Here is a 24,799-nt window from a genome sequence, read left to right on the forward strand (position 1 = left end):
TGTATTGAAAATTGCTTACCCAGTGATGTTTTTTGTTTTATATAAAATAAGAAAGAATAAAATTCAACAACAAAAAGAAACACAGATAGTTGGTAGTTTTGGTATAATTGTGTTTCTCGAATACTTAATTTTTTAGTACACAAACACAAACCGAGGACGCCGTTGTTGACGAAGTTCCACCTGTAACTCATTGTGCCCATGTCTTCGGGCCTTGCTCCCACATTACGCTGGAATACTGTTAAAAGCGGCGTTAAACCCAACTCACTCACTTGTCCCTCCATATCTTGGTGACCTGGCAAATTATACTTTATCAACGATAGGGGCTATAATCCGTTTTAGCCATTTCAGAGAATGTCACAACGGGGACATAAAAAATACGTATAACATCCATGGTGGAAATCGAACCCCTCATGTATGGAATAAATCCCACCTCCGTGTCGGAATAGGATATCCATGCTTAACTGGACAGGTTAACAACACGTACCATCTTTTAACGTCTTTTGGTATGACGCGGCCGGGGATCGAGCCCCGGACTTTCAGCTCTCCAGGCGGACGCCCTACCACTAGACCACGGAGGCGGTCAAGACGTAATAGATGTTTTTAATATGTTATTAAGTATTCGAAGTAGAAATACAGTTGTCACGGAGCTGTGCTCCAAAGACAAGAGTGTAAAAACAAGAATCAAGTCACAATGAAAGCGTGGTTATAGGTTCATAGGTTTATTACCATCAACTAATTGTATCCATAGGCGATAAAATAAAGGATCAAAAACCCTATCTGCACTGACAATGATCACTGATTAATTAAGTCAGAGCAAATACACAATCTGATTAGCTTAGCAACTAAATAACAGTAACAAAATGAGAGTAGCGGAAAAAACACTTAGACAAGATATTGGCAACACGCATAGACAGTCAAGTAAGTGGTCTGCGACCAATTTACACCGGAGTTTATTAATTCAACACTCTAATGATTGAATAACCTAGACTGGGTTAAATAGCGGGATTAAACACAGACGGCCTATCCCTAAAATACGTCTCTTGGAAATAGAATAGGCGAAAGACGCATCTCATATAAAGGAAATTCTAAGCTTCCCAAGTGTAAAGGTACTTTACCTAAGGAGTATCTAGACTCACTAAAAATGAAAAAGGTACTTAAACAATAAGAGTAACTTGACTCCCGAAAGTACAAAACTTAACTTGACAATCGCGGGAAGGCTGGTTATTCACGGATTACTAGAGTATGAAAAACCCTAGCAAATAAGCTTATCTCAGTACATCTAGAGTAAGTTGAGGCCTTATGTCGCCTGGAGATGAAGACACCCGACTTTGACAAGGGTTTTCATACGTGTGCGCGGACGTCGGAGAGGCCAACCTTTCCCGGTCAGCGGTGGGAATGCAAAAGCATGGAGCTTTTCGCCAAGTGGGTTTCTTAACATGGGGAAAACCCGAATAGATGTTAGTACCAGCATAAAGCGCTGAATATAAGCTATCAAACGTACCACTAAAGATTTACAACCAGATCTGTATTGATGTGGCAAATATGACCATAAATACATGAGACATATCTACAAGAACTTGATAATCCGGCTAATGTATGAAAATCATATTCACAAAAAAACATTTTCAACATATGAATAAGCAAAGATATGTAAAATATCAAATATTTAATATCAATACATGAAAAAAGTGTATCATTAGATCGCTTGAGAATAAAATATAACCGTCACTTATCTCTAATAATGAAATGCAAAGGCACTGAACAACGATGACCGCCGGACTTTGCCGAATGATGACGGAAGCCGGACTGTTGAAGGAGTGGGGAGCGGTGTGGTCACTAGACGGTGACTAGGCTGGTTTTACGACCCGGTGACAGCTGTCTAGTACTATGCATATGACAGAGAGCGTCAACATGTTTGCCTTTTGGTGTACAGTACTAGACAGGTGTTATTTTATATTCTATTGTATGGCAGTATATACTTGTATAATGGGCCGGTGACCTCATTACTGAATAAATAAAACAAACAAATTGTGTATCATTGTTCCCCCATAATGTGGGTCGATACTAATGCTTTTTGTCTCTGGATTACCTGGGCCCACTTGCACAAAGCGATCTTAGCGCTGAGATCACAATAACGCCCATACTTTAACATAGGCTTACAATAGACCTAACATTAAGATGGCTTTGTGCAGGTGGGCCCTGGTCCTGGATATTTACAAAAGCCATGATGTACCTGGAATATTGTTGATTGCGACTTTCAGTACAATATTCACTCACTCACCTATCATCATATGCAGCCTCGTCTCAGATACGACAAAGGTAGACATAAACATCTAACTATCTGCATCGCTAGACAATATTGATGCAACACCAAAACTGCTTTCTTGAAAGTCAAGAGTTCTTTCGTATTCGCTTCTTCCACCATCATGAAATACAAACAGAACTTTGTTCCGTTTTCAAAAAACCCAGATGACCCACTTGTCGCCCGTATACTTTCTAATCAAGTCGGGGCCGTGTTGAACTGTCACTAGACATGCAAGATGTGTTTGTGTGTTTTATGTCGTTATTATTAATTTCGGATTGTCACATAAAAACCTTGACCAAAAACCTTATAATCACATGAATCACGAAATTATTTTGTTTCATCTATTCGGCGAAAAAGTGAGTTTTCCAGTGGTTGATAAACAATAGCTATTGACACGAAAGCTCTCTGGGGCTCAGTATATAAGGGAGTGGCACAAAGGAGTGAGATTACCTTGCTCAGTTCTGGGTATATTCATAAGGTCGTGACATACCAACAGCCCTACTCAGACAGCGTGACTATGAATACCATGAGGTTCCTGGCAGCAGTTGCTCTTGTACTGGCCTTGTCCAACATGGCGGAATCCATGTTCAGTCGCAGTCGGAGTTCCCGGGGTGAGTTCAATTAGAGTTTTAGGATATTTGAGCAAAAATGAAGCAAACTTTCATTTATATTTAAGAAGTGTTATATACTTGCGTTAGGGTCCCATAAACCATGAGGCTAATATCTACACGGATCACACGGGGCAACAAGCTTGATGTACTAGGGATCCACTCTGGCAGGGATCACACGGGGCAACAAGACCTGATGTACTGGGGATTCACTCTGGCTGGGATCACACGGGGCAACAAGCTTGATGTACTGGGGATCCACTCTGGCTGGGATCACACGGGGCAACAAGCTTGATGTACTAGGGGTCCACTCTGGCTGGGATCACACAGGGCAACAAGACCTGATGTACTGGGGATTCACTCTGGCTGGGATCACACGGGGCAACAAGCTTGATGTACTGGGGATCCACTCTGGCTGGGATCACACGGGACAACAAGCTCGATGTACAAGACTTCCACTCTTTTTATCTTTTTATTTGTTCCAAACCAAATGGAACTGAAAAACAAATTGTCCTCTGGTTTTACCCAAAGAATTATTTGTTTCGGCTCCTCAGTTTATCATAAATAACACATATTTGGAAACAGACAAAAAATGCATCCTGTCTCAAATAAAAATGCTAGGCCATCCGTAGAATATTTAATGGTGTGTCCTCTATCATCGAAACAAGCTTCTATAATCAATCAGTTATCACCTTTCAGATCCACGGTCACATTCAAGGTCACAGTACTCATCTCGACAATCACGTCCCTCGTCTAAGATTACAAAATCCGGAATTGAAAGAATGCTACGGCAGTTACAGGGCAACATGAACAAAGGAAGTAAGCACACACAGTTAATCCATATTGGGTTATTTCTTAATTTAGATGATTCAGTTTGATGTGCTGTACTTTACGACATCTTATGATGATTCTATTATAAACATTTATAGAGGATATTTTATCATATAATGGATAGGTATCTCGGCAGGATAAAGCCAACGGATAAAAACGATATCCGTTGGGGTCATATGCGGATAGAGATGCAAATATCAAAGGTCAAGTAGGACTACTTTCACTGTTTATAAACCAACATGGCGTCGCCCTCGTCATTCGGCGATCGAGTCAGAATTAACCATCGGGAATCTGGATAAACTACAGGGATAATTGCTATCATTATCAAAAGAACAGTCTAATATACTGAAAATCAGTGTCCAACTGTAACGTTGCTAAGGCATTTTATAAGTTTGGGCAACTTTGGAGATATAAATTTCGACACAATTTTGCGAGCGCACGAGGCCTACAGGCCAAGCGGGATCAGTAGCCAATCTGGGCTTGTAGACCTCTGCGGCTTGAAACCTTCTCCACAAATAAAAATAGTTGGATTTGGCCGAAATATGTCTGAATCGTTACCTTTCTTTCGTTTTGTCGCTGTGTGTACATCTGACTACACTTTTTAACGTTATGACAGGACAGATCGACTGTCAACAACGTCTGACCGTGGCCGTGACGTTTCATAGACTAGTGTTAGAGTAGCTTCCCTTTGGCAAAGGGCAGTTACTCTACTGGACAGACTGATGGATTGCCGCGAAAGACAATTAAAAACAACTGTTGTTTTGCGTATATGTTTCTTCGCCACTGTATAAGAAACAGATTTCAGTTGGAACTATATTGGCTACTGTCACTGTCACATCACTTACCCTGTGACGTAATAAATATTAATGCGCGCATTCCAGGAAAACTCGCAATATTTCGGTAATGTTTGTGAGAGAGGGAAAGCGATTTTAAAGCACAGAATTAAAGAATGACATCATATGATAAAGAGGTTATCACGCTTATGTCTTTGGGGATGGTAAATATCCTGTATTAGGCATAAACACTATGTATTTAGCTCGCCAAGGCTCGCTAAATACAATGTTTATTCCTAATACAGGATATTTACCATCCCCAAACACACTCGCGTGATAACCTCTATTTATGTGTCGAGTAAAATATCATGATTCTCTCATCGAGTGACGGGGGGGGGGGGGGGGGGGGGGGGGATATTTGCACGAGTGGCGTAGCCACGTATGAAGAAATCTCCTTTTCCCATGTCACGAGATGAGAGATAAGAAATATCGGAAAATTAATTATTTCATTAAAAAGGTAAAACCTTGAAACGTAAAATTAATTCTCTCTACCTAACAAGTAGTTTCGTGTTTACAAAGTCTTAAACAATATCAAACAAAAGTTTAAAAAAATATTTAGGGTCACGAAAATTCTTTATCATACATTTAGATATGATTATATACAAATCAAATAAAATTTCTTTAAAACGAGGAGACAGCTGTAGCTATTGGAACGAAAGAATACACGCTGGGCAGGTAACAAAAATGGCGCTTTGCGAAACAAGTAGTCTCGATAGACACTTGCGATAAAGGGAGACGTCAAAGTGTTATGTTCACTGCAGTTAAATATCAAGTGTTATGTTCCCTCAACGTCAGAACGTCAGAACACTAAGTCTTTCACACTGAAGTATATAATAAAAGACAGCAACACGATAAATCGCAAAGAACAATGAAGAACGAAGCATGGTTTATTTCAGGATGAAACGTTGTTCTATCATGACGTCATTTCTGGTGATTTGAACATAATGACGAACATCCTTAAAGAGGTTGTACATAATGTTGATGTCTGATATAAGAAATATAAGACAGCTAGCTACGGGATAAATCGCAAAGAACAATGAAGAACGAAGCGTGGCTTATTTCAGGATGAAACATTGTACTGTCATGAGGTCATTTCTGGAGATTCGAATTTGCGCTCGGAACATGATGACGTCATATATTGGACGACGTTATTTTTTTATAGGGAAGTGTCTTGTGACGTAGGCTATGCAGATAATCGCGGTGGCCGAACGACCACATCCAAAAGAGAGAGAGAGAGAGAGAGAGAGAGAGAGAGAGAGAGAGAGATGACAATCGGTATTGTATTGCGGAAAAGGTGCAGAAAATGGACGTGAGAAAATTGGGGAACTACCAAATTAACTTAACCCACCTGTTCATAAAATGGACTTGTCCGACATTGCCGGATTCTATTCGGGGAAAAGAAGGGTAAATATGTTTAAAGCTTGCATATTTTATCAACATGCTTAAAGGGCAAGTTCACACGGAAATGAACCTTTTTTTCTTGTACTTTTTCCACATTAAAAGTGTTAACATAGAAGTGTCATAGACAAAAATATAAAAACATCATATTTAATTAACATATTTTTTGCACTAAAACGATTTATATTTTTCACATTTACCAAGTGTTCTATTTCCATAACAAAAACACCATGGCTTATGTCCCTTGCAATATGACGTCATTGGTGCCAATTGATAAACATTATGACGTCATCATGCTTTGTTAGAGCCGCTTCACGTGGTGTAGGTACAGTTTTGTGATTCTAGCATCTCAGATGCCAGCCAGAATTGTGTTATGCTGAGTCACCACTGCGCCGGAGTGTGTCGTAGACCATGTTGTTTTACCGCAAACTGGTCCTTGATATCTTTTGCGTTGAGAATAGACAGGGACCCAGTTGAATTGGCACCAATTACGTCATAATCTAAGGGGGATAACTCAGGCCTATTTCGCTCGTAAAACGAAGGCCTCATAACGGCATATCACTTTCACACTATTGTGAGCTTCCTACTTTCACTGTGAAAAAAAATGAGTGAATATTTTCAAACACAGATACTAACTAATTCTAAAATTGCGTTTTGTTTAGAAAAAGAAAGAAAGTGATTTTTGCGTGTACACTTCCCCTTTAAGAGATGTACATTTGGAGATTCTCACCCAAGTGTCTTTTGATATCAGATATATATACTTTTAAACTTTTATCGACTTGTATTGATATACTTGATATCAAAAGACACAAGGGTTAGATTCTATATATCATCCTACATCATTCTCCCAACTGTATCAGTTTGTAGACAGTAATAAGTAAGCAGTGTCTTAAAGTACTGCAAACAGCTTCAGATGCAGAGCCATCAGTGATGTCATTTGATTGTGACGTCATGGTAACAATGACGTCACAATGGTCTGCAAAGCATTGTGATGCAATTTCATTGCAGCGATATGGCAATGCTAATATCACTCTTGCGCCGGACATGCTTCGCCAGACATTAGGCACAACTGGCGACAGCGAGACGTGCCGCCGAGGCGAAAAGAGCCCGCTTGAATTTTCCGAGAATTGAAATTTCCTAATTTAATTCATGACAGCAAGCAACAATGTTTCAGTTAAAATTTTCGGGGTTCTATAAATGTGTTTATGTCAACTTTCGTACTTATCTGTGAGAAAATTTGATCAAATTTGGCGGATTTTGTAAGCCTGGAGAGCGCTCAGCTGATCGTTCGACATGGTCAAAGTACTAACTGTTTATGTATTCCTACGCCAATAAAATAATCGCTGTTTGAAAATGATTTCCGTTTTCATTTTAAACAGGAATGTTTAATTATGACAAACAAAAATGAGCACGGAACTTAATACTCGATTTGAAATAATATATTTCGCATAACATATATTAACAGGGCTAGTTTTATTCACGAACTATATTCTTTTCGCAACCCCCCGTTATACGGCGGTGGTAAAGGGGCGACAGGGAAAACTTAGTAATTTATCAGACACTGTTTTCGAAAAAATATATAAATTGCAAGTAATAAAAATAAAACATATATAATAAATAGAAAATTCAACGTGTTTTCTCAAGAACCACTTTTATCTCATCGAGTGAAGTGGGGAGAGTCTAATATTTTCACGAGTGACACATTAAATATCCTCTATATATGCTACACAAGAAAACTGTTTCTTTTCGCACTAATTACAATTTCGGCTATCAGTCTGAAAACAACGGTAATATATTATTGTTATCATAATTATGATATCTGACTTCGCTGATGCATGACATCGTATCCCTATTGCGTGGATCGATGCTCATAAGATCAATCCCTGGATTGTCTGGTCCAGACTCGATTCATTACAGACCGCCTCCGTTTTGGTGGAATATTGCTGAGTGCGGCGTCAAATGACAAAAAAAACAGAAAACATCAATGTAAACCATGTACGATTATGTAAGCAGTGAATTTAGAAAATAACGGAGCATCCTCCTCAATTATCCAGTGTATAAAACGCTGGATATTCGAAGATGTGAGTTAACGAGTAAATACGCTTTTGAAAGCTTTCAGCTTGAGGTCAAGATTCAACATTTGTGGCGTTAAACAACAAACAACATATTTTGTTGATTCAGTGGATGCTCTGAGAACTATACTCGTTCCGGGGACGCCGACATCAGACACGAACTATGGTGATGGGTCACAGTCTCACCATAGTAACAATCGGCAACCTGCCAGGCAGCGACAACGGCAGCAGCGACAACCACAGCAAGAAGAACCTTCAGAAGCGAATGGGTGGCTGTTTGGCAGTCAGGAAGGAGGTGAAACTAAAAACGCTCCCCCGCCTGTGCAACAACCAAAACAGCAAAATACCTATTCGAGTTCACCAATGTCCGGTTCGCTCATGTCCATATTTGGCCTGAAATAGTTCACGGGGAGACTCCACGTCCAAATACACTGGAAGGAGTCTAAAGAACGTTGTATTCTTTCTTGCTTGTACACTGCGGCTGGCATTGTAATTTATTGATTGGTTGCAAACAGTTAGTTCCTAATGCACGTATGGTGGATTTAGGCAGTGGTCTTAAAACAGGAAGAAACGGAGATTAAAATGATGGACATTCTTATTTAGCTTATTTAGCAGGCACCAAAAATGGGAAACGCGAATACATGTTTGAAATACTTGTGACGGGTAAAAACTCTTTAATCCTGGAAAATGCAGCCAGTGTATTGACGACAGGTCTCAACATATGATTGCAACACTTACTTTGTTATCGCTTTCCAAGGTCAAGGTCAAGGTCATGACTGTGACAGAAATAAAATATGCAATTGACTTAAATATTGTTGTTGTTTTTATCAATGTTTACAATACAGCTGTGTTTGAAAAGCGTATATATGAAGTGCTGAAAACAGTATGGTTCCACAAAGTGATCTTAGCGTTAAGACTGTCGTAAATCTATGTTAACGTATGGGAGTTACAAACGTCTTACAGACCGGTTTACAGATCGCCTCGTATCGCCATACCAAGTGCCCATTGCTTGTGTAAGTGTTGACTGATGGAGGCAGTGTGTGACACACCCCGACGGCGTTGATCGTTTTTCATGTGTGTTTGTTGTTTAACGCTGCACTCAGCAATATTCTAGCTATATGACGGCGGTCTATAAATAATCGAGTCTGGACCAGACAATCCAGTGATTTACATCATGAGCATCGATCTACGCATTTGGGATACGATGACATGCATCAACCAAGTCAGCGAGCCTGAACACCCGATCCCTTTAGTCGCCTCTTTCGACAAGCGTAGTCGTCTTTTACGACAAGCATGGGTTGCTGAAGACCTATTCTATCCCGGATCTTCCCGGGTCGTGTTGTTCATGATATCAATCACTGGTTTGCTAGGCCCAGACTCGCCGCCGTTGTAATCAAGCTGGGATAGTGTTGTCAGCGGCGTAAAATGATATCTACTCTGTGTGTGTGCCGGGGTACACTTAGTGCAGTTTATGTGATGTGTTTAAAATTAAAATTTGGACATGTCTCGGGAAGCAAGCGAATTTGGTTCAACGCCAATGTGTGAGAGAAGCGCGAAGCAATCAAAGGAGAGGTATCTTCATAATATTCTTACATACAATAGATCGCTTTGAGGAACAGGAACCTATGGATTTATTGAGTCGGGGGTGGGTGGGTATGGGGTGGGGTGGTTCAACTCTTTGAATTCACGACTAGCTCTCGTGTTCCTTCTTCCTGAGTTTGTGCACTGTACATTTGTCCAAAAGAAGGTCAAATCTCATAAAATCTATGTTCAACTTAGGTTTAGCTGACTTTCGATTGGACTAAAACAGTTAAGATTTGGTTTGGTTGGTTTGTTGTTTTACGCCGCACTCAGCAATATTCCAGCCATATGACGGCGGTCTGTAAATAATCGAGTCTTGACCAGACAATCCAGTGATTAATATCATGAGCATCGATCCACGCAATTGGGATCGATGACACGTTTCAACCAAGTCAGCGAGCCTGACCACCCGATCCCGCTAGTCGCCTTTTACCACAAGCATAGTCACCTTTTACGGCAAGCATGGGTTGCTGAAGACCTATTCTACCCCGGCGTCTTCACGGGTCCAGTGGCAAGTGTTCACGAACACACTGGTTGTTTCCATGCTGTTGTGAAGTATTGGTTAACTTGCTCTGGCAACATGACATGCACTGGCCATTCAGCACGGAATGGGATTCCACGTTATGTAAAGGATTATTGCACTAAAATAACGACGTGTGTGTGTGTGCGTAATTTTGTTGTTTTTCTGAGTGGTTGTTGTCAGCACGATGCTAAACAATGCATATGGAATCCCGTTAACGCACATGTTTTTATACCCATTCTTGGGTTGTGAAATGCATGGGGCTTGCATAAAAGTCAACTTTTGCATGGAATGCATGCTTTTCTGTAGCAGTTGCGTTTTTGTGACTTGATTCCATACATGTACTACAATATTGAAAACCAAACTTTACTTGTTTGAAATATTGGTGTCACAGGAACTTTTGTTGTTGAGCATATATCCGATAGATCGCCACCAGTAGTGGTGTGAATAAACGTTGTAAACTGAAGAGGGTAATAGATTCATGAAAACCCTTTCAAACAGGTGTTGACCTTTCACCCAATCCTTGAACGGTAGCATGTTGTGCAAAGCTCGTACAATGGATCAGTCATACAATCTGTGGTGTGACCGAATTAACACTTTCGTAGGTGACTTTCGTTCATTGTGCAGTCAGTGTCTTGCATCTTCTTCTCTTTCACCTTGCTGGGAGGGCTGACATTCAGAGATACAGACATGCCGAGGCGGTACAGGCAGTAACTGAGGTAACAGCGAGAAATGGCAGCTATAATCTCAGGTAATCGGAAATATGGCATAGATTACTATTGGTGCTGAAAGTCTGTTTAGACAATGCAAGCAGTATATCTGATCGACACGCGCTTCCTTCAATCTGTTTTGACCACCATCATCGGCTCAAGAAGAACTCATTTAAAGTTCAACCCCGTTAAACCGGGCGGTACTGTTCCTAGTAAAATGGATAGGTTAACAAATTTGAGGACTTTTTGAATTCGTTTTTTGTTCCATAAAGAAAATCTAAAGGAAAAAGATGGTTTTGTCTCAGGTTTATCAAAAACAATAATTGTTAACTGGACGTGCACCCAGACACAAAATACAGACCAAACTTTCGTACCCATGATTCGATAATCCCCAAATGGGTTAATCCGGGGTTTAAGAACAGACACAGTTATGTAAGTATGTTCATGATAGTGTTTGTTTAGTTTAATGGGTGAGCCTTGCGTCATCCCAAAGTCTTGGCCTGCGAGGATCCGAATCCAAGATTCCACCCAATAATGAACCCTGGTCAGTCAGCGTGCGGCTTTCACCAAAATGGTACTCGTCCACGACCTGCGGCACTTCGTCTTCCTCCCACGTTTAGCTGACCATGCTCTATATCTCCCGTGCTCGCATTTCGGTAAAACTGCAACTTTGTTCAGCGGTAGCGAGAACTAAGATCTGATTTTAATGAGATTGTGTTCAGCGGTAGCGAGAACCAAGATCTGATTTTAATGAGATTGAGCTACGTTGTTCTCGCGATCTCAAATTACCCGCCCTTGATTTTCATTAACATTTTACCAACCAATCAAAAGTCGAGATGAGGAAAACGGAAATGGGTAAGAGAAGACTTGACACTGCCAGTGTGGGATGGACATGAAGACGCCCTTGCCATCAAAATGGATATTACGACGTGCATGCACGTGTGTGCGTGGCTGCTTGTACTGCGTGACTGATGCCGATTTATAGTGCTAGCCCAATGAGATACCATGCCGCAGTTTAACATGAATACCCCACTCAGACGCTGTATAGTGTAATAGTCTTTTAACTTCTTTTGGTATAACGCGGCCGGCGATCGAACCCCGGGCGGACGCTCTACCAGTAGATCACAGAGGCGGTCGCGTTACAGTTAGTGCAGGTTTATCGAAATGCGAGCCCTGGAGATGTAGAGGTGTAGCCGTTATAGAACCGAAATGATGTTTAAGACGGTACTAAACCATACTCACTCATCACACAGATTGAATGCCTCTTATCTAAAGTTCTATTGTATGGATGTATTAAAACTGGGGCCGCCTCCGTGGTCTTGTGGATAGCGTGTCTGCCCTTTGAATCGATCCCTGGTCGCTTGCTACCTAAAGGCCTTAAAAGATGTTACTTGATGTTACCCTGCCTGGTGCTCAGCATGAAGGCGACAAAACAGGAACTGGTCGTATCGCAGTCTGTATACTGTGTCTGGGTGGGGTATATTAGTAGTTATGGTGTCTTTAGTTGCCGATTACGGTGTCATATATTTCTGCTAACCTAATATGAAACCGCATACGGCAACTTCAGTACCATAACGCATTTATTATTCCGATAAAGATTACAATATGTGGTATACATATCGCACATGTCCTGCCAAAATAAAAACTTTCAACCGTTGACGTCAAGGGTCAAAGGGAGACTACTCTTCACACCTTAGAGGCCAAATCTTGTTGATAATTTTAACTTTTATCTTTATCCATAAAATCACGAACGTGATCTAAGAAAATATTATGTCCTAGCTCATCAAAAATAATTATATTAAAACACAAAACAGTGTCGAATAACGAATTTCTGGACCAGAGGTTTCATGTGAAATATGTGAGGTGGGCGTTGGAAAATCCAAAATGGCTGTTATTGACAGAAAACTCTCTCATATTAGGTCAATAACAACCATCTGTATACGGGCTCATATGGGGTCAGTAGTTCTGCTCTCTGATTGATCAATGTCACTTTGAGGCATAATAAATGTTAAACTGGTATAGAACAATAAAACCGGCATTAGACCGGGCTAGTAACATCACTCACACGCACGCACGCACGCACGCACACACACACACACGCACACACATACACACACGCACACTGCATGCGCACGGCTATATACGAGTAATAATCATGGCCGCGACGTTTTCCTTTACCTTTTTGAAAGTTCTCGTTCGTTTGTTGTTTTTTAATATGTGCTTGTGTTAGTTTGTTGATGTAATTTGTACGAGTGACTTTCCCAAAGGCGAGCGTAACTTCCACACTTCATCATTGGAAACCATGACAGTCGCCAATCTCATCAGTTCAGCGGTAGCAACAACTAGGATTGGTCGTAGCGCTGAAATCGCTATGTCGTCGGAGATCGCCTTGTTCGCTTCTTGAGCACGCATCGCCACAGGTACCGTTTTTCCTCTATTAGACGCCGGCCTCTTATAGAAGCCGGGTCAATTGTTCAGTGCAAAAAATAGAAGCCGTGTCTCTAACAGACGCCGGGTCGATCAAATGATACAATTAATTATCCCTTTTTGGGACCTAAATTCGTGGTCATAGTGACATGCGGGTATTGATAGAAGCCGGGCCTCCAATAGAAGCCGGGCCTCTAATTGACGCCGGGTCAAAGGCTTGTCCGAAATAAATAAAAAACCCGGGCGTCTAATTGAGGAAATACGGTATAATGTGTGTCACAATATCATGAGATCTCTGTGCGAGTAAGTGTGCGTATGCGGAAATGCGTGAGTGTGTAGTTCCATGGACCACATGATTAGTCCACTGTTAGTAAAGGTTAGTTGTTTTAGACATACGTAACGGTACATTCTACATTCGTAAACGACGAAATAACGGAACCCTGTTAGTAAAATCACCAGAAGAACAGGATAGCATTTTTCAAAATTTCTGCACGATGTTTCTCTTTGGGAGGTTCGGGTACAATTTCGAACCTTGGCTCGCATCATACTGGATCTGTGATCTCAAATGCATCTTCAGAAATACGTTAAACAAATCATTATATCAATCTAAAAAATGCCTCTTGACACTATATATGAAGACGACAGAATTAGTTTGTGTATGATTACGTGATTAAGGTGACATCTTTATCAGGTGTTTACATGACAAATAAAAACAAATTATTGAAAATAACTCATAATTAATGACAAAGTGTATCAAAGTCATTTGTATTGTGGGGGCGGTCGGGTAGCATAGTGGTTAAAGGGTTCGCTCGTCACGCCGAGGACCCGGGTTCGATTCCCGACATGGTGGTGTCCCCCGCCGTGATATTGCTAGAATATTGCTAAAAGCAGCGTAAACCCATACTCACTCACTCACTCATTAGTATTGTGAAGAGCTTTTTCACAAGGTGATTGTCAATCTTTACATAATGGTTTGTATTTGAGAGTATTTATCACTTGATATATACCACTAAAAAAGTGACGGGCCATCCGATTATTTCATGTGACTTAAGTTAATCTGTCGTGTCTTCGAATCGGGTGGTCCTGTACTTTTTGGGGTAGTATAAATCTTTATTGCGGTCACAGTCACGGGGCAATGGTGACGACAGATTGTAAAACCATTTGATCTTGCTCTCCTTTTCTACAAGCCATAACCGTTTAATTCTGTTAAATTTAAAAAATAAACGATTGGGGACAGCGAATGGAGGGTTTAATGCCAATTTATGTGTACGATATTTTCGTTCCATACTACATTACTGTTAGAAAACAAACGATTTTATTATAAATTAACACATTTATTGTTATTCTACAGGTCAAATAAATTAAAATGACACTACTCAAAAACAAAGTATTAATGAGATATATACTCTCTTATGAGAATGAATTATGTCCTCAAAAATTTGGAGTCAAGTGAGTAACGGGCAGTTCGAGAAAGCGTAGCGAAGACATAGTTCATTCTCACATCAACAGCTGATATGTCAATTTGGTTTTCGATATATACTTATGTTTTGAACACCATGCAAAAATCAGTCAACAAATCTCAAAGGTCATGACGCATGTAAAATGACATGGAAAGGTCACGGAACACCTGAACAGAATTTGGGGTATAAAAAGACGTTTGGTCTGCTGAAGGCGACGAAAATCGACCGTTCCAGATGCTGGAATTTCCTTGAAGGGGAATAATAGTCGGTAACCATGGGTTCACAGGAACATGAGCCATTTTGTTGGGGGAAAACGAAAGTGCTTTGGTAGCTTTGACTGTGGTGAACACTTTGTTATTTACAACAGTTATGGCTGTTAATAACATTCAAAGAAAATATGTTAATATGTTATTGTTATTGCACGATCCCGCTGATATCACCACAGAGGCTCGACTCAAGATGCTGGTTAGGATCCGTCGAAAGAGTGTTAATAGAGTCCACCCGAAGCACAGTGACATTAGTATGGCAATATATGGCAGTGTTAGGGTTAATCATGACACAAGTGATGGGGGTTAATGTCCTACGGTTAGGAACCACAAACTCAGATCACGTGACGTGATCGGAGGAAGAAAATCCACATCCATATTTCCGCTGTGACGTTATGTAGCTTCCTCGGGCTTTTCCTCTTCGTCTTCTGTTGTCATGAATTTCAGAAATTCTGAAATGGAAAAACATATATTTGGTTAAGACGGTGTTATTGTTGATCTTGTAAAACAACCGTAGAAACCATATATACTACTCAAAAGAAGTAAAGGATCACCCGATTCTTCCATAATAGTAAAGTAAATATGTCATGACATGAGAGATTAACTATAGTAATATGAAAGAATCAGGTGATCCTTAACTTCTTTTGAGTAGTATATAAACGTTAAGGGGAAGGTTCTCTATGCTAACGTAGCGGCAGTAGTAGGTGAGTTGGGGTTTAACGCCGCGTCCAAGATTATTGCACTGATATGTGACGTGCATGCATGCATGTGTGTGTGTGTGTGTGTGGCTGCTTGTACTAGTCCGGACAAATGCCGATGTATGGTGCTAGCTCACGGAGATACCATGCCGCAGTTTAACATGAATACCCCACTCAGACACAGCATGCTAACTTGTTTTAGCCTCTTGTTTTAGCGCCAGGCAGGGTAACAACAAGTACCATCTTTATACGTCTTTTGGTGTGACGCGGCCGGGATCGAACTCCGGACCTCCCGCTCTCCGGGCGGACTTTCTACCATAAGACCACGAAGGCGGTCAGTAGTAGTAGTAGTAATAGTAGTAGTAGTAGTAGTAGTAGTAGTAGTGGCAGTAGTAGCAGCAGTGGTAGTTGTAGTAGTAGTAGTGGCAGTAGTAGTAGTAATAGCAATAGTCGTAGAAGTAGCAGTAGTAATGTAGCTGGAGTGGAAAAAGTTGTTGCAGCAGTAGCTGACGACAGCAGATGCTGCAGCATCTTCATTATTTTCATAATTATCATCAGTACACAAATCCACGGAAACCACAAACACATCTACGGGAATTCCACAACGTGTGTGTGCCACGTGGCCCGCATTTGTTTTCTCGGGTCTTGTAATGAAGTCACCTGATATCTGGGTCAACAAGATTGCTCTCCTCTGCGATAAACACCGGTCTTCTTTTACAGGTATGCTAACATGATGAAACACTGGCAGACCACTGGAGCTCGCACACAGGGATCACTCTGATGAACGCCCATTCGCTGGGTCCGTGTGCTTATACTGGACAAGTGTCGGAGAGATAAGAGGATCTTTGTTTGATATCAATGTATTCTCTTGCTGCTAGAGTCTAGTGTCTTTGGTCATGATAGGAGATGCGAGGTGAAATGGGGTTTAACGTCGCGTTCAAGATTATCGCACTTATAAAGCGAAGTTCAAGCACGTGTGTGCGCGTGCGCGTGCGTGTGCGTGTGCGTGGCGGCTTGTACTACTCCGAACTAATCCATCACAACCTCAAATCTTTGCCAGCCTAAATCCATGGGCCCGAATTGGATTTAATGTGGGCTGCGAAATGGGTTCTAAATGGGTAGCCCTTCCGCACCCCTTTCTGTTTTGTCCAAGCGTTCCAAGTTCGGTAGGGGCATGAATTTCATAGCCTACATGAGACACGACGTTACATGAATACTCGGCCGCCTCCTTGGTCTTGTGGTAGAGTGTCCGCCCGGAGAGCGGTAGGTCCAGTGTTCGATCTCCGACCGCGTCATACCAAATGACGTCAAAAGATGGTACTTGTTGTTACCCTGTCTGGCGCTCGGCATTAAGGGGCTAAAACAAGGACTGGTCGGCTCGGAGTCAGTATACTGTGTCTGAGAGGGGTATTCATGTTAAACTGCGGCATGGTATCTCAGTGAGCTAGCACTATAAATCGGCATCAGTCCGGACTAGTACAAGCAGCCACACAAACACACACACATACATGCACGTCGCTATATAAGTGCAATAATCTTGGACGCGACGTTAAACCCCATTTCACCTCACCACCTCACATGAATACTCGCATCGTTTAAACGTCTTCAAATATATTGGAGGATAGATATTGAATTTAAACTCATAAACAACCCCAATCCTAGACTGAAACACACTAGTCGACTGACATATAGTCTACCGAAAACCTTGAAAACACTCTCATTTGAAACAGGTTTTGTTCTAATGCTGATTTAATAGAGCTAACAAGACTTGGTTTATTTATAATCTAGACTGGTTTGGGTTTCATGAAATACATACACTCCACGGTCATGGAGCAGGACTAACATATTCCCTGCTGCAGTAAACTACGTTCATAACGAACACGCTTATAACGAACTGACGGATATAACGAACTTACTTTTTTGGTCCCGACTATTTCCTAAGCAACATGATACCTGTGTGGGGAATCGAAACAAGGTCTTTGGCGTGCCAAGCGACCGCTTCAACCACAAGGCTACCCTACCACCAACATAAGGAACAATCTGCCAAATCAACTGTTGGTTTCAATATGTTTAAATATGTAAGTATGACTTGCGTGACCACTTACGCAGATCGAAGATGTTTAGCACTTGGATGAAACCCACGATAGTGAGTTGGGTTTAACGCCGTTTTGAACAGTAATCTAGTTACATCACGACGTGTCTGCTTTATGTGGGAGGAAAGCCCGAAGTGATGCAGGTCTCAGACGTTTACCACTTTGGTGAAACGGTCACGGTGCTGACACACCAAGGGTTATAATCGGGACTAATATGAGATTCGAACCAACGATCAGATCCTGGCACAACAATGGGGCGTAACTCTGTGATAAAAAGGCACACGTACAGGAGGTAACCCAACACCCTCACGAACCCACACCAACACACAAACACAGAGAAAATGTTTGGTAAAATAACATCCATGCACGTGTTAGATGTTGGTTTTGTCTTCATTCATTCTAAGGAGCATGTTGCCCGTTAGGATTTGTTCGAGGGTAAAACATGGAGCTTGGTTAATTTATCGACATGTGTATCGAGTGTGATATTGATAAAAGTAGCAGATAGTCAACATGTGGTCCACATCAATTTGTTGACCAAGCCCTCCAAGCAATTACGATTCGCATTCCAGTTTTGCAGGCACATTCCGGTTTTACACATGTGAATTGGGATCCAAGATTTTTACACGCGCATGCGTGTGTGTGTATGGCTGCTTGTATACTTGACTGGACTAACGCCGGTTTTGTAACGCACGTCGTCTGAAATACCATGCCTCAATTTTAACATGGATACCCCACTCAGACACAGTATACTGACAGTCCTTGTTTTATGCCGTTAATGTCGAGCGTCAGTCAGGGCAACAAGCACCATCATATAAAGTTTTTTGGTATGAGGCGAACGGATCTCACCACCGACATTCCGCTCTTGGGGAGACGCTCCATCCACTGGACCACGTAGGCGGCACGTCGGGGTACGGGAGAATAAATCGACCAGGGTGCTGTTGTACAAAGCGATCTTAGCGCTGTGGTGATCGTAACCCAATGCCTTAACATAGACTTACGACAGTCGTAGTGCTAAAGTTGTTTTGATCGAAGGCACCCAGGTCCACATTGTGACCATCCGATTCACATTTCAGTCGGCTCTTACGACAAGCATAGGGTGATGGGGACTCCTGAAGGTGAAGTTTCTTAATAATGTCTTCAATGCCCTCGGTTTTACAAGCTTAAAATTTGAACCAATGGCCGTTTTAAAACAATGGCGGTGTTATTTAAGAGTTGTAGGGTATCTGCTTAATACGCCTTTTAATACATAAATGGTAAGCTTGGTGTGATTCTCATATCAGATTATATATACACACCAGACTAAGTACAATATTAATTTAAAAGAACATACAACCTCTCACCTCGACATGATTTCGTTTAAAGAAAATATTTTTTTATTAATTTATTTTAATTCCTTCATATTTCGTCTTAATCTGAATGGGAAGGGTTTTTTTTAAGGAAAACGCTCTTTTGGTGAACTTTAAAGAATTTAGCCAAGGTGAGCCGGTGTGCACCGATGTAGATTTCACCAAAGAAGCTGTATGTTGAAATAAACCCTACCACGTGAAACTCTCAAGGGAATATTCAGAAACACAAAAGCTATTATATATGATACTGTAGTCGTCAATATTTCTTGAATGTTAAATGAAGCTCAGAAAAAAGTAACGAAATGTCAGTTTTCTCGTTTTCGCATTTGACTGGTTTCCATTACACGCACGTGCCAATTTCATTGATCGCGTGAGATCATCAAGCATAGTGAAATAAACACCACCACGTGCATAAACATCGATCGTGTGAGGTGTGTGGTGTTTATTGTTCTCACAAGAGCAGTTGGAAAGAATGTATTCTCTGTTTCATCATCTTTTTTCCACTTATGTTAAGTGTTATTTACAGAATTTGTAAACTTCACAACAAGAAAATATGACATCGACAAGGTTTTCTAACAGTGTTGTACTCTGTCAACAAAATAATTACGCACAAACCAAGTTGTCAAATCATTAATAATTATTATAATATTAGGTTGTGAGATTTGTAAGCTTTCAGATTATCAGTTGAAAAGAGAGAAACATTGTTAACAGAATTCGTATAATTTTGTAACGTGCTAATTTCGTTACTTGTGCACAAGGGCTGGGACGGGTTCCTCGGGTACTCGGGTCGGGTGGGTCCTGAGTAAGACCCGGGTACCCACAGGACTACCCGGACCCGTGGTTAGTCACGTGATATATTGTTTAAATGACACAAACTCACTATAGCTCAGTGGTTAAACTAGAAGTTGCTTAAGTTCGCATTTCTTTCTGACGATGCACACATTCCTTTTGACTTGTATATGTTTGAGTAAAGATAAAGCTTCAGTCAACTTCAGTAGTGAACGCATGATCTGATTGTTTGATACATGTATTTGAAAAGTTTTATCCAGGGCTGCAGTAAAACAATTACCAATCAGACATTTTGTTCCCAAGTCCTGAGAGTTGCAAGTGGGTACCCAGATAGGCTCGGATACCCGGGAAGTAAATTTGGACTCGTCCTAGCCCTTATTGTGCACAAGGTAAACAAACATATATCTTATGAGGAACCTGACAGTCCACAGGTATCAAACTGAAAATAATCGTATCAAGAAAAATGTTTAAAAGTTCTCCCTTTATAAAGATTTTTTTCAAAGTTTAAAATCATTTAAAGTAATAACTGAAAAAAGCTACCCATCAACAACCACTTATTAATATGAAATGAATTAATACAACTGGTTTGCCTCCATGAAACCCGATGTAACACAACTCAATGAAAAATACCTGACATGTTTACCAGGGACGATTGCCTTTTCTAGTCAGGCGAATACAGATCTCCCTCTGCGATAATATGACATTTGTAACAATAAACACTCCCCCATCACTACCTACGCCCCACTCCTCGCTTCCCCTCGCCGACTGGAATCCCCAGTAGTCCTCTGACCTTTCAAAAGTAAGCCATCTTGGCAAACTAGACGGTATTCGTCAGCACAGAGAATATGCGGACACGCTGCACTGACTGAGACTGGGCGATTATCTAAGACCTTCGTTATCTATACTTATTAATTTATTGAGGGTTCCGGATTGATATTGGATATAGTTGGAATGCAAGGAATGCTTGGAAGATGTATTTTTGTACTTTTTGATGATTATAGAACAAGCGTTATCGTCATACAATGCTGGTTCACATACACCTTAGATAAGAGTTGCTTTCGGTTTCGCGTGGGCACTTGAAACCCAAGGTGTAGACTGTTACTTGCATATCCATGGTAGCTGTAGAATGCTGTAGAATGTTGTTTAACGCCGCACTCAGCAATATTCCAGCTATATGACGGCGGTCTGTAAATAATCGAGTCTGGACCAGACAATCCAGTGATTAATATCATGAGCATCGATCCACGCAATTGGGACCGATGACATGTATCAACCAAGTCAGCGAGCCTGACCACCCGATCCCGTTAGTCGCCTTTAACGACATGCATAGTCATCTTTTACGGCAAGCATGGGTTGCTGAAGACCTATTCTACCCCGGAATCTTCACGGGTCGCATATCCATGGTAGTTGAATGATTGTATATAATCTTTGGGTCCCAAAATTAATTAAATGGTTCGTTTAAATATACACTACGCCAAATGGCAAAGTATACTTCTTAAGAGAAGTTAAAAAAACACCCGATGCAATCACATGAGTACTATACACTGATGAAAAAATCCATGTTGTAAACTGATACGACCAAACTAGTGACATATTTCCCACAATATCAAATTGGGAAACGACACACACTAACAGCTGCTTGGAATTGATCGTTCATGTTGGTAACTAGAAACTACCACATACAACTTCTACCTGCCTGACCTCTGCGTGTCATCGTACTCCGACGGCATGGATAAACGCCAGCAATCGTAGAAGGGTTGTATGTGTAGGTCCACAATTATCTTTTTTTTAAAAACACATCTTGAACAGACTATATTCTGTGGACACTCAAATATAGTTTGCCAGAAAAGGCCTATTTTTGTTCCTACAATGCGGGGATATGATTATTATTTTAGGGTAAAACGTGATAACAACTCCAAGTGTATGGTTCGTGTCAACCGAATCTGTTTACCCAGACATGAACTACATATCCTCTTTTAACGGTGGAAGTAACGTAAGCAAAATTAACCGAAAGAAGTTAACAAATTAACCGTAAGAGGTTAACAAATTAACTGTAAGAAGTTAACAAATTAACTTCAGAAATACCAGAGGTTTTTATCGAACCCTCTGACCGAGGAGCCCCTCCTTAACCCAGGGTACTATCTTCTTAAAAGTGCAAGAGGAAACTGATGTTTCGTCAGAAAACAGAGATACGGATGTATGCAAGCCACCTGGTGCAGCGAGATGCATGCCGCGCCCGTGCAGCTCATTCGGCACGTGCAGTGTAACGGGGTGACGTCAAAGACGGCTAGCCAAAACAAGCTTTGCGTGTAGTTTGAACAAATCAGTTCTCACGATCTGAGTGAGAATGGTTGTACGCGACTGTTATCAATATTCCTGCAAAATCACAGCGGGGGCACCAGAAATTGGTTTCACATTTTTAAACGCACACCGATTCTAAATCAATCACTTATTCCCTTGCATATTTCAAATCCATTCACTCTGTTCGAACATGATTGCTTATGTGTAAATGGTTTTTTAACCATTTCAAACCATTATAATGTATTTGAATATGTCTCCTGCTTGTATTACATAGCATACCATTTCATTGTAATAGTTGGATTATGTATAGTAATATCAGCTATTAAACAACATCCATTCTATTATGTACGATGCGCATAGAGATATACATGCACCCTGTCTGATTCCACTGGTAAGGCGCCGCCTCCGGGGATAGAGCATCTTCCCTGAACGCGGAAGGTCAGGATTCCATCCCCGATCGCGTAATACCAAAATACTTTAAAAGATGGCCCTTTTTACAAACAGGCACGTGCATGCACATCGCTATACGTGAGCAATAATCATAAAAGGGACGCCCATTTCACCTCATCACCAACACCGTCCATATGAAGTCTCCTTGCACCAATGTACATGTACATATATGTGTGTTCTTGTGGGGTGTATATTTGCCTCATCCACGATAACCTTGTCAGATTTCAATGATACAACATCTCCCCTGTTTCGCGTGGCTCACCCATGAAGGCTCAGTTGAGGTTTGAACCTCACTTCATTCTCTTTAAAATGTCACGTGACACGGAAGTGACCTCTTGACCTAGTGAGGGGTGAAGGGCAGATGTCGGTTGCATCATGGCGAACTGCACACCGCATTTTGGTGATGATTTTTGGGTTCTTATAATGATTCCTGTGATGTTGACTGGGTTTGATAAAGCCAAAGTCAGAAAGGGCATCTTAATTATAGCAGTTGTTTATCGAGCTGATTACTCCGTGAAATTAACCTTCACAATTCAGACAAAAACCGTTTACATAAACGTACTTTTAATTGAAAACATTTCCTGATCTGTTCATGTGTATATGTTTCTTCTTAACCCACGTGCAAATGACACAGAAATAATTGATACCGTCGTTTCATGACTCTATGCACGTGTAATCAACCAAGGTCATATGTAACAATTCCACCAATTTGGTTTACTTTAGTTTCAGGGGTCAAATTAGTATTTTCATTTCGTTACATACTTATATATCACACAGAGAGGGCAAACTTCAAATAAAAACAAACTTTATTGTTTTCATAACGATATTTTTTGGAATTCTGATTTCACTAGTCACACAGCGATTGACCGTTGTCGATATCACATGTATCCTTACCGTTGAATGTTATCCTCTGATCCTTATTCTTGTCGATTTCTTCAAAGATCATTTCTTTAATCTCCTCCTCCTTCAGACCCACCTCGTTCTTCATGGGGGATAACACCCCTTGGAGCGCTTCACAGGAAATGTAACCGATAATTCGTGTGTCCAAGATCCTGAACATTTCTTTGAATTTCCTCTCTTCCTCAGCAGCGCCCGCCATCGTTGGTTCTTTCGCTACAAGTTCCCCCTTCAATGTCCCCCTTCGAACTGGCTAGGAGCGAAAGCCGGGAATATTTGCTGGGCGAGAGCTTCTCTCCAAAAATGGCTCCCTTGGAATGATGCGGTGTTATACCGTCCAACCGATTTCGATTGACGGAGGAATATGCCTGGCAGAAGGTAGTGCCACACCTTGCTGAGAGGTGAAGCTGTGGTCCAAGGCGATACTCAGACTCAGATATCAGAATAGCGCCACCTGATGACAAAAACCTGCCCCCGAATTTTTATAGATGGTTTCTGCTAATGTTGTTGTAATATACAAGGGATTTGTGTCTTATATGTATACTTCATATATTCAGTTTGATTAAATATTCAATTAATATTCATTAATATACTCTTGGGAAATGTTTCAATGCCACACCTACCCTTTTCTCTCATTTCAATTTGTCGTACATACATAATGGGCAATAGAATTATTATTACTACTATTATTTGCTAATTGCTAATCATGTATGTGTTTTAATTATTATATCCTTTTAAAGAGTTATATGTGTTTTAATTATTAATAATTTTCAAGAGAGTTGGGTTTTACGCAACTTTTAGCAATATTTGGGGGCACGGGTGGCCCAGTCGTCTAAGGCGCCGCGATTCGCTGTGCAGAGTTGCGTCCCTGGACACGCCAGAAACCTATGATTGTGGGTTCGAATCCCGGTTCGCCCCGATTATGTTTCTAGGTTTGTCAGCACCATACCCGTGCTCGTGGGTTTCACCGAAGTGGTAAACGTCTGAGACCTGCATCACTTTGGGCTTTCCTCCCACATTAAGCTGACACGCCTTGATATAACTGGAATAATGTTAAAAGCGGCGTTAAACCCAACTCACTCATTCACTCACTCACTTTAGCAATATTCCATCATTATCAAGGCGGAGAACACTAGAAATGGGATTCACGAATTGTTTTCGCTGTTTATTTGCTGTTTAACGATTACATGCATCAACCATGTCAGCGAGCCTGA

The 24,799-nt window shown here is 41.0% G+C and overlaps 2 protein-coding genes across 2 annotated transcripts; one reads left to right on the forward strand and one right to left on the reverse strand.

Moving 5' to 3' along the window:
* The first annotated feature begins 2,822 nt into the window (after positions 1–2,822).
* On the forward strand, positions 2,823–8,449 carry LOC139477721 (uncharacterized). The gene is made up of 3 exons (XM_071260117.1): positions 2,823–2,916; positions 3,613–3,732; positions 8,157–8,449. Exons 1-3 carry the CDS (start codon positions 2,823–2,825, stop codon positions 8,447–8,449), a joined length of 507 nt encoding a protein of 168 aa, XP_071116218.1.
* A 6,149-nt stretch (positions 8,450–14,598) lies between these two features.
* LOC139477744 (troponin C, skeletal muscle-like) lies at positions 14,599–23,895 on the reverse strand. Its single transcript, XM_071260151.1, has 2 exons — positions 23,583–23,895; positions 14,599–15,463 (listed from the first exon to the last, which is right to left on the reverse strand). Exons 1-2 carry the CDS (start codon positions 23,785–23,787, stop codon positions 15,405–15,407), a joined length of 264 nt encoding a protein of 87 aa, XP_071116252.1. The 5' UTR covers positions 23,788–23,895; the 3' UTR covers positions 14,599–15,404.
* Between the last annotated feature and the right edge of the window lie 904 nt (positions 23,896–24,799).

This window comes from Haliotis cracherodii, unplaced genomic scaffold (assembly GCF_022045235.1).
Source record: "Haliotis cracherodii isolate W230 unplaced genomic scaffold, xgHalCrac1.p SCAF_35, whole genome shotgun sequence".
Classification (NCBI taxonomy): domain Eukaryota; kingdom Metazoa; phylum Mollusca; class Gastropoda; order Lepetellida; family Haliotidae; genus Haliotis; species Haliotis cracherodii.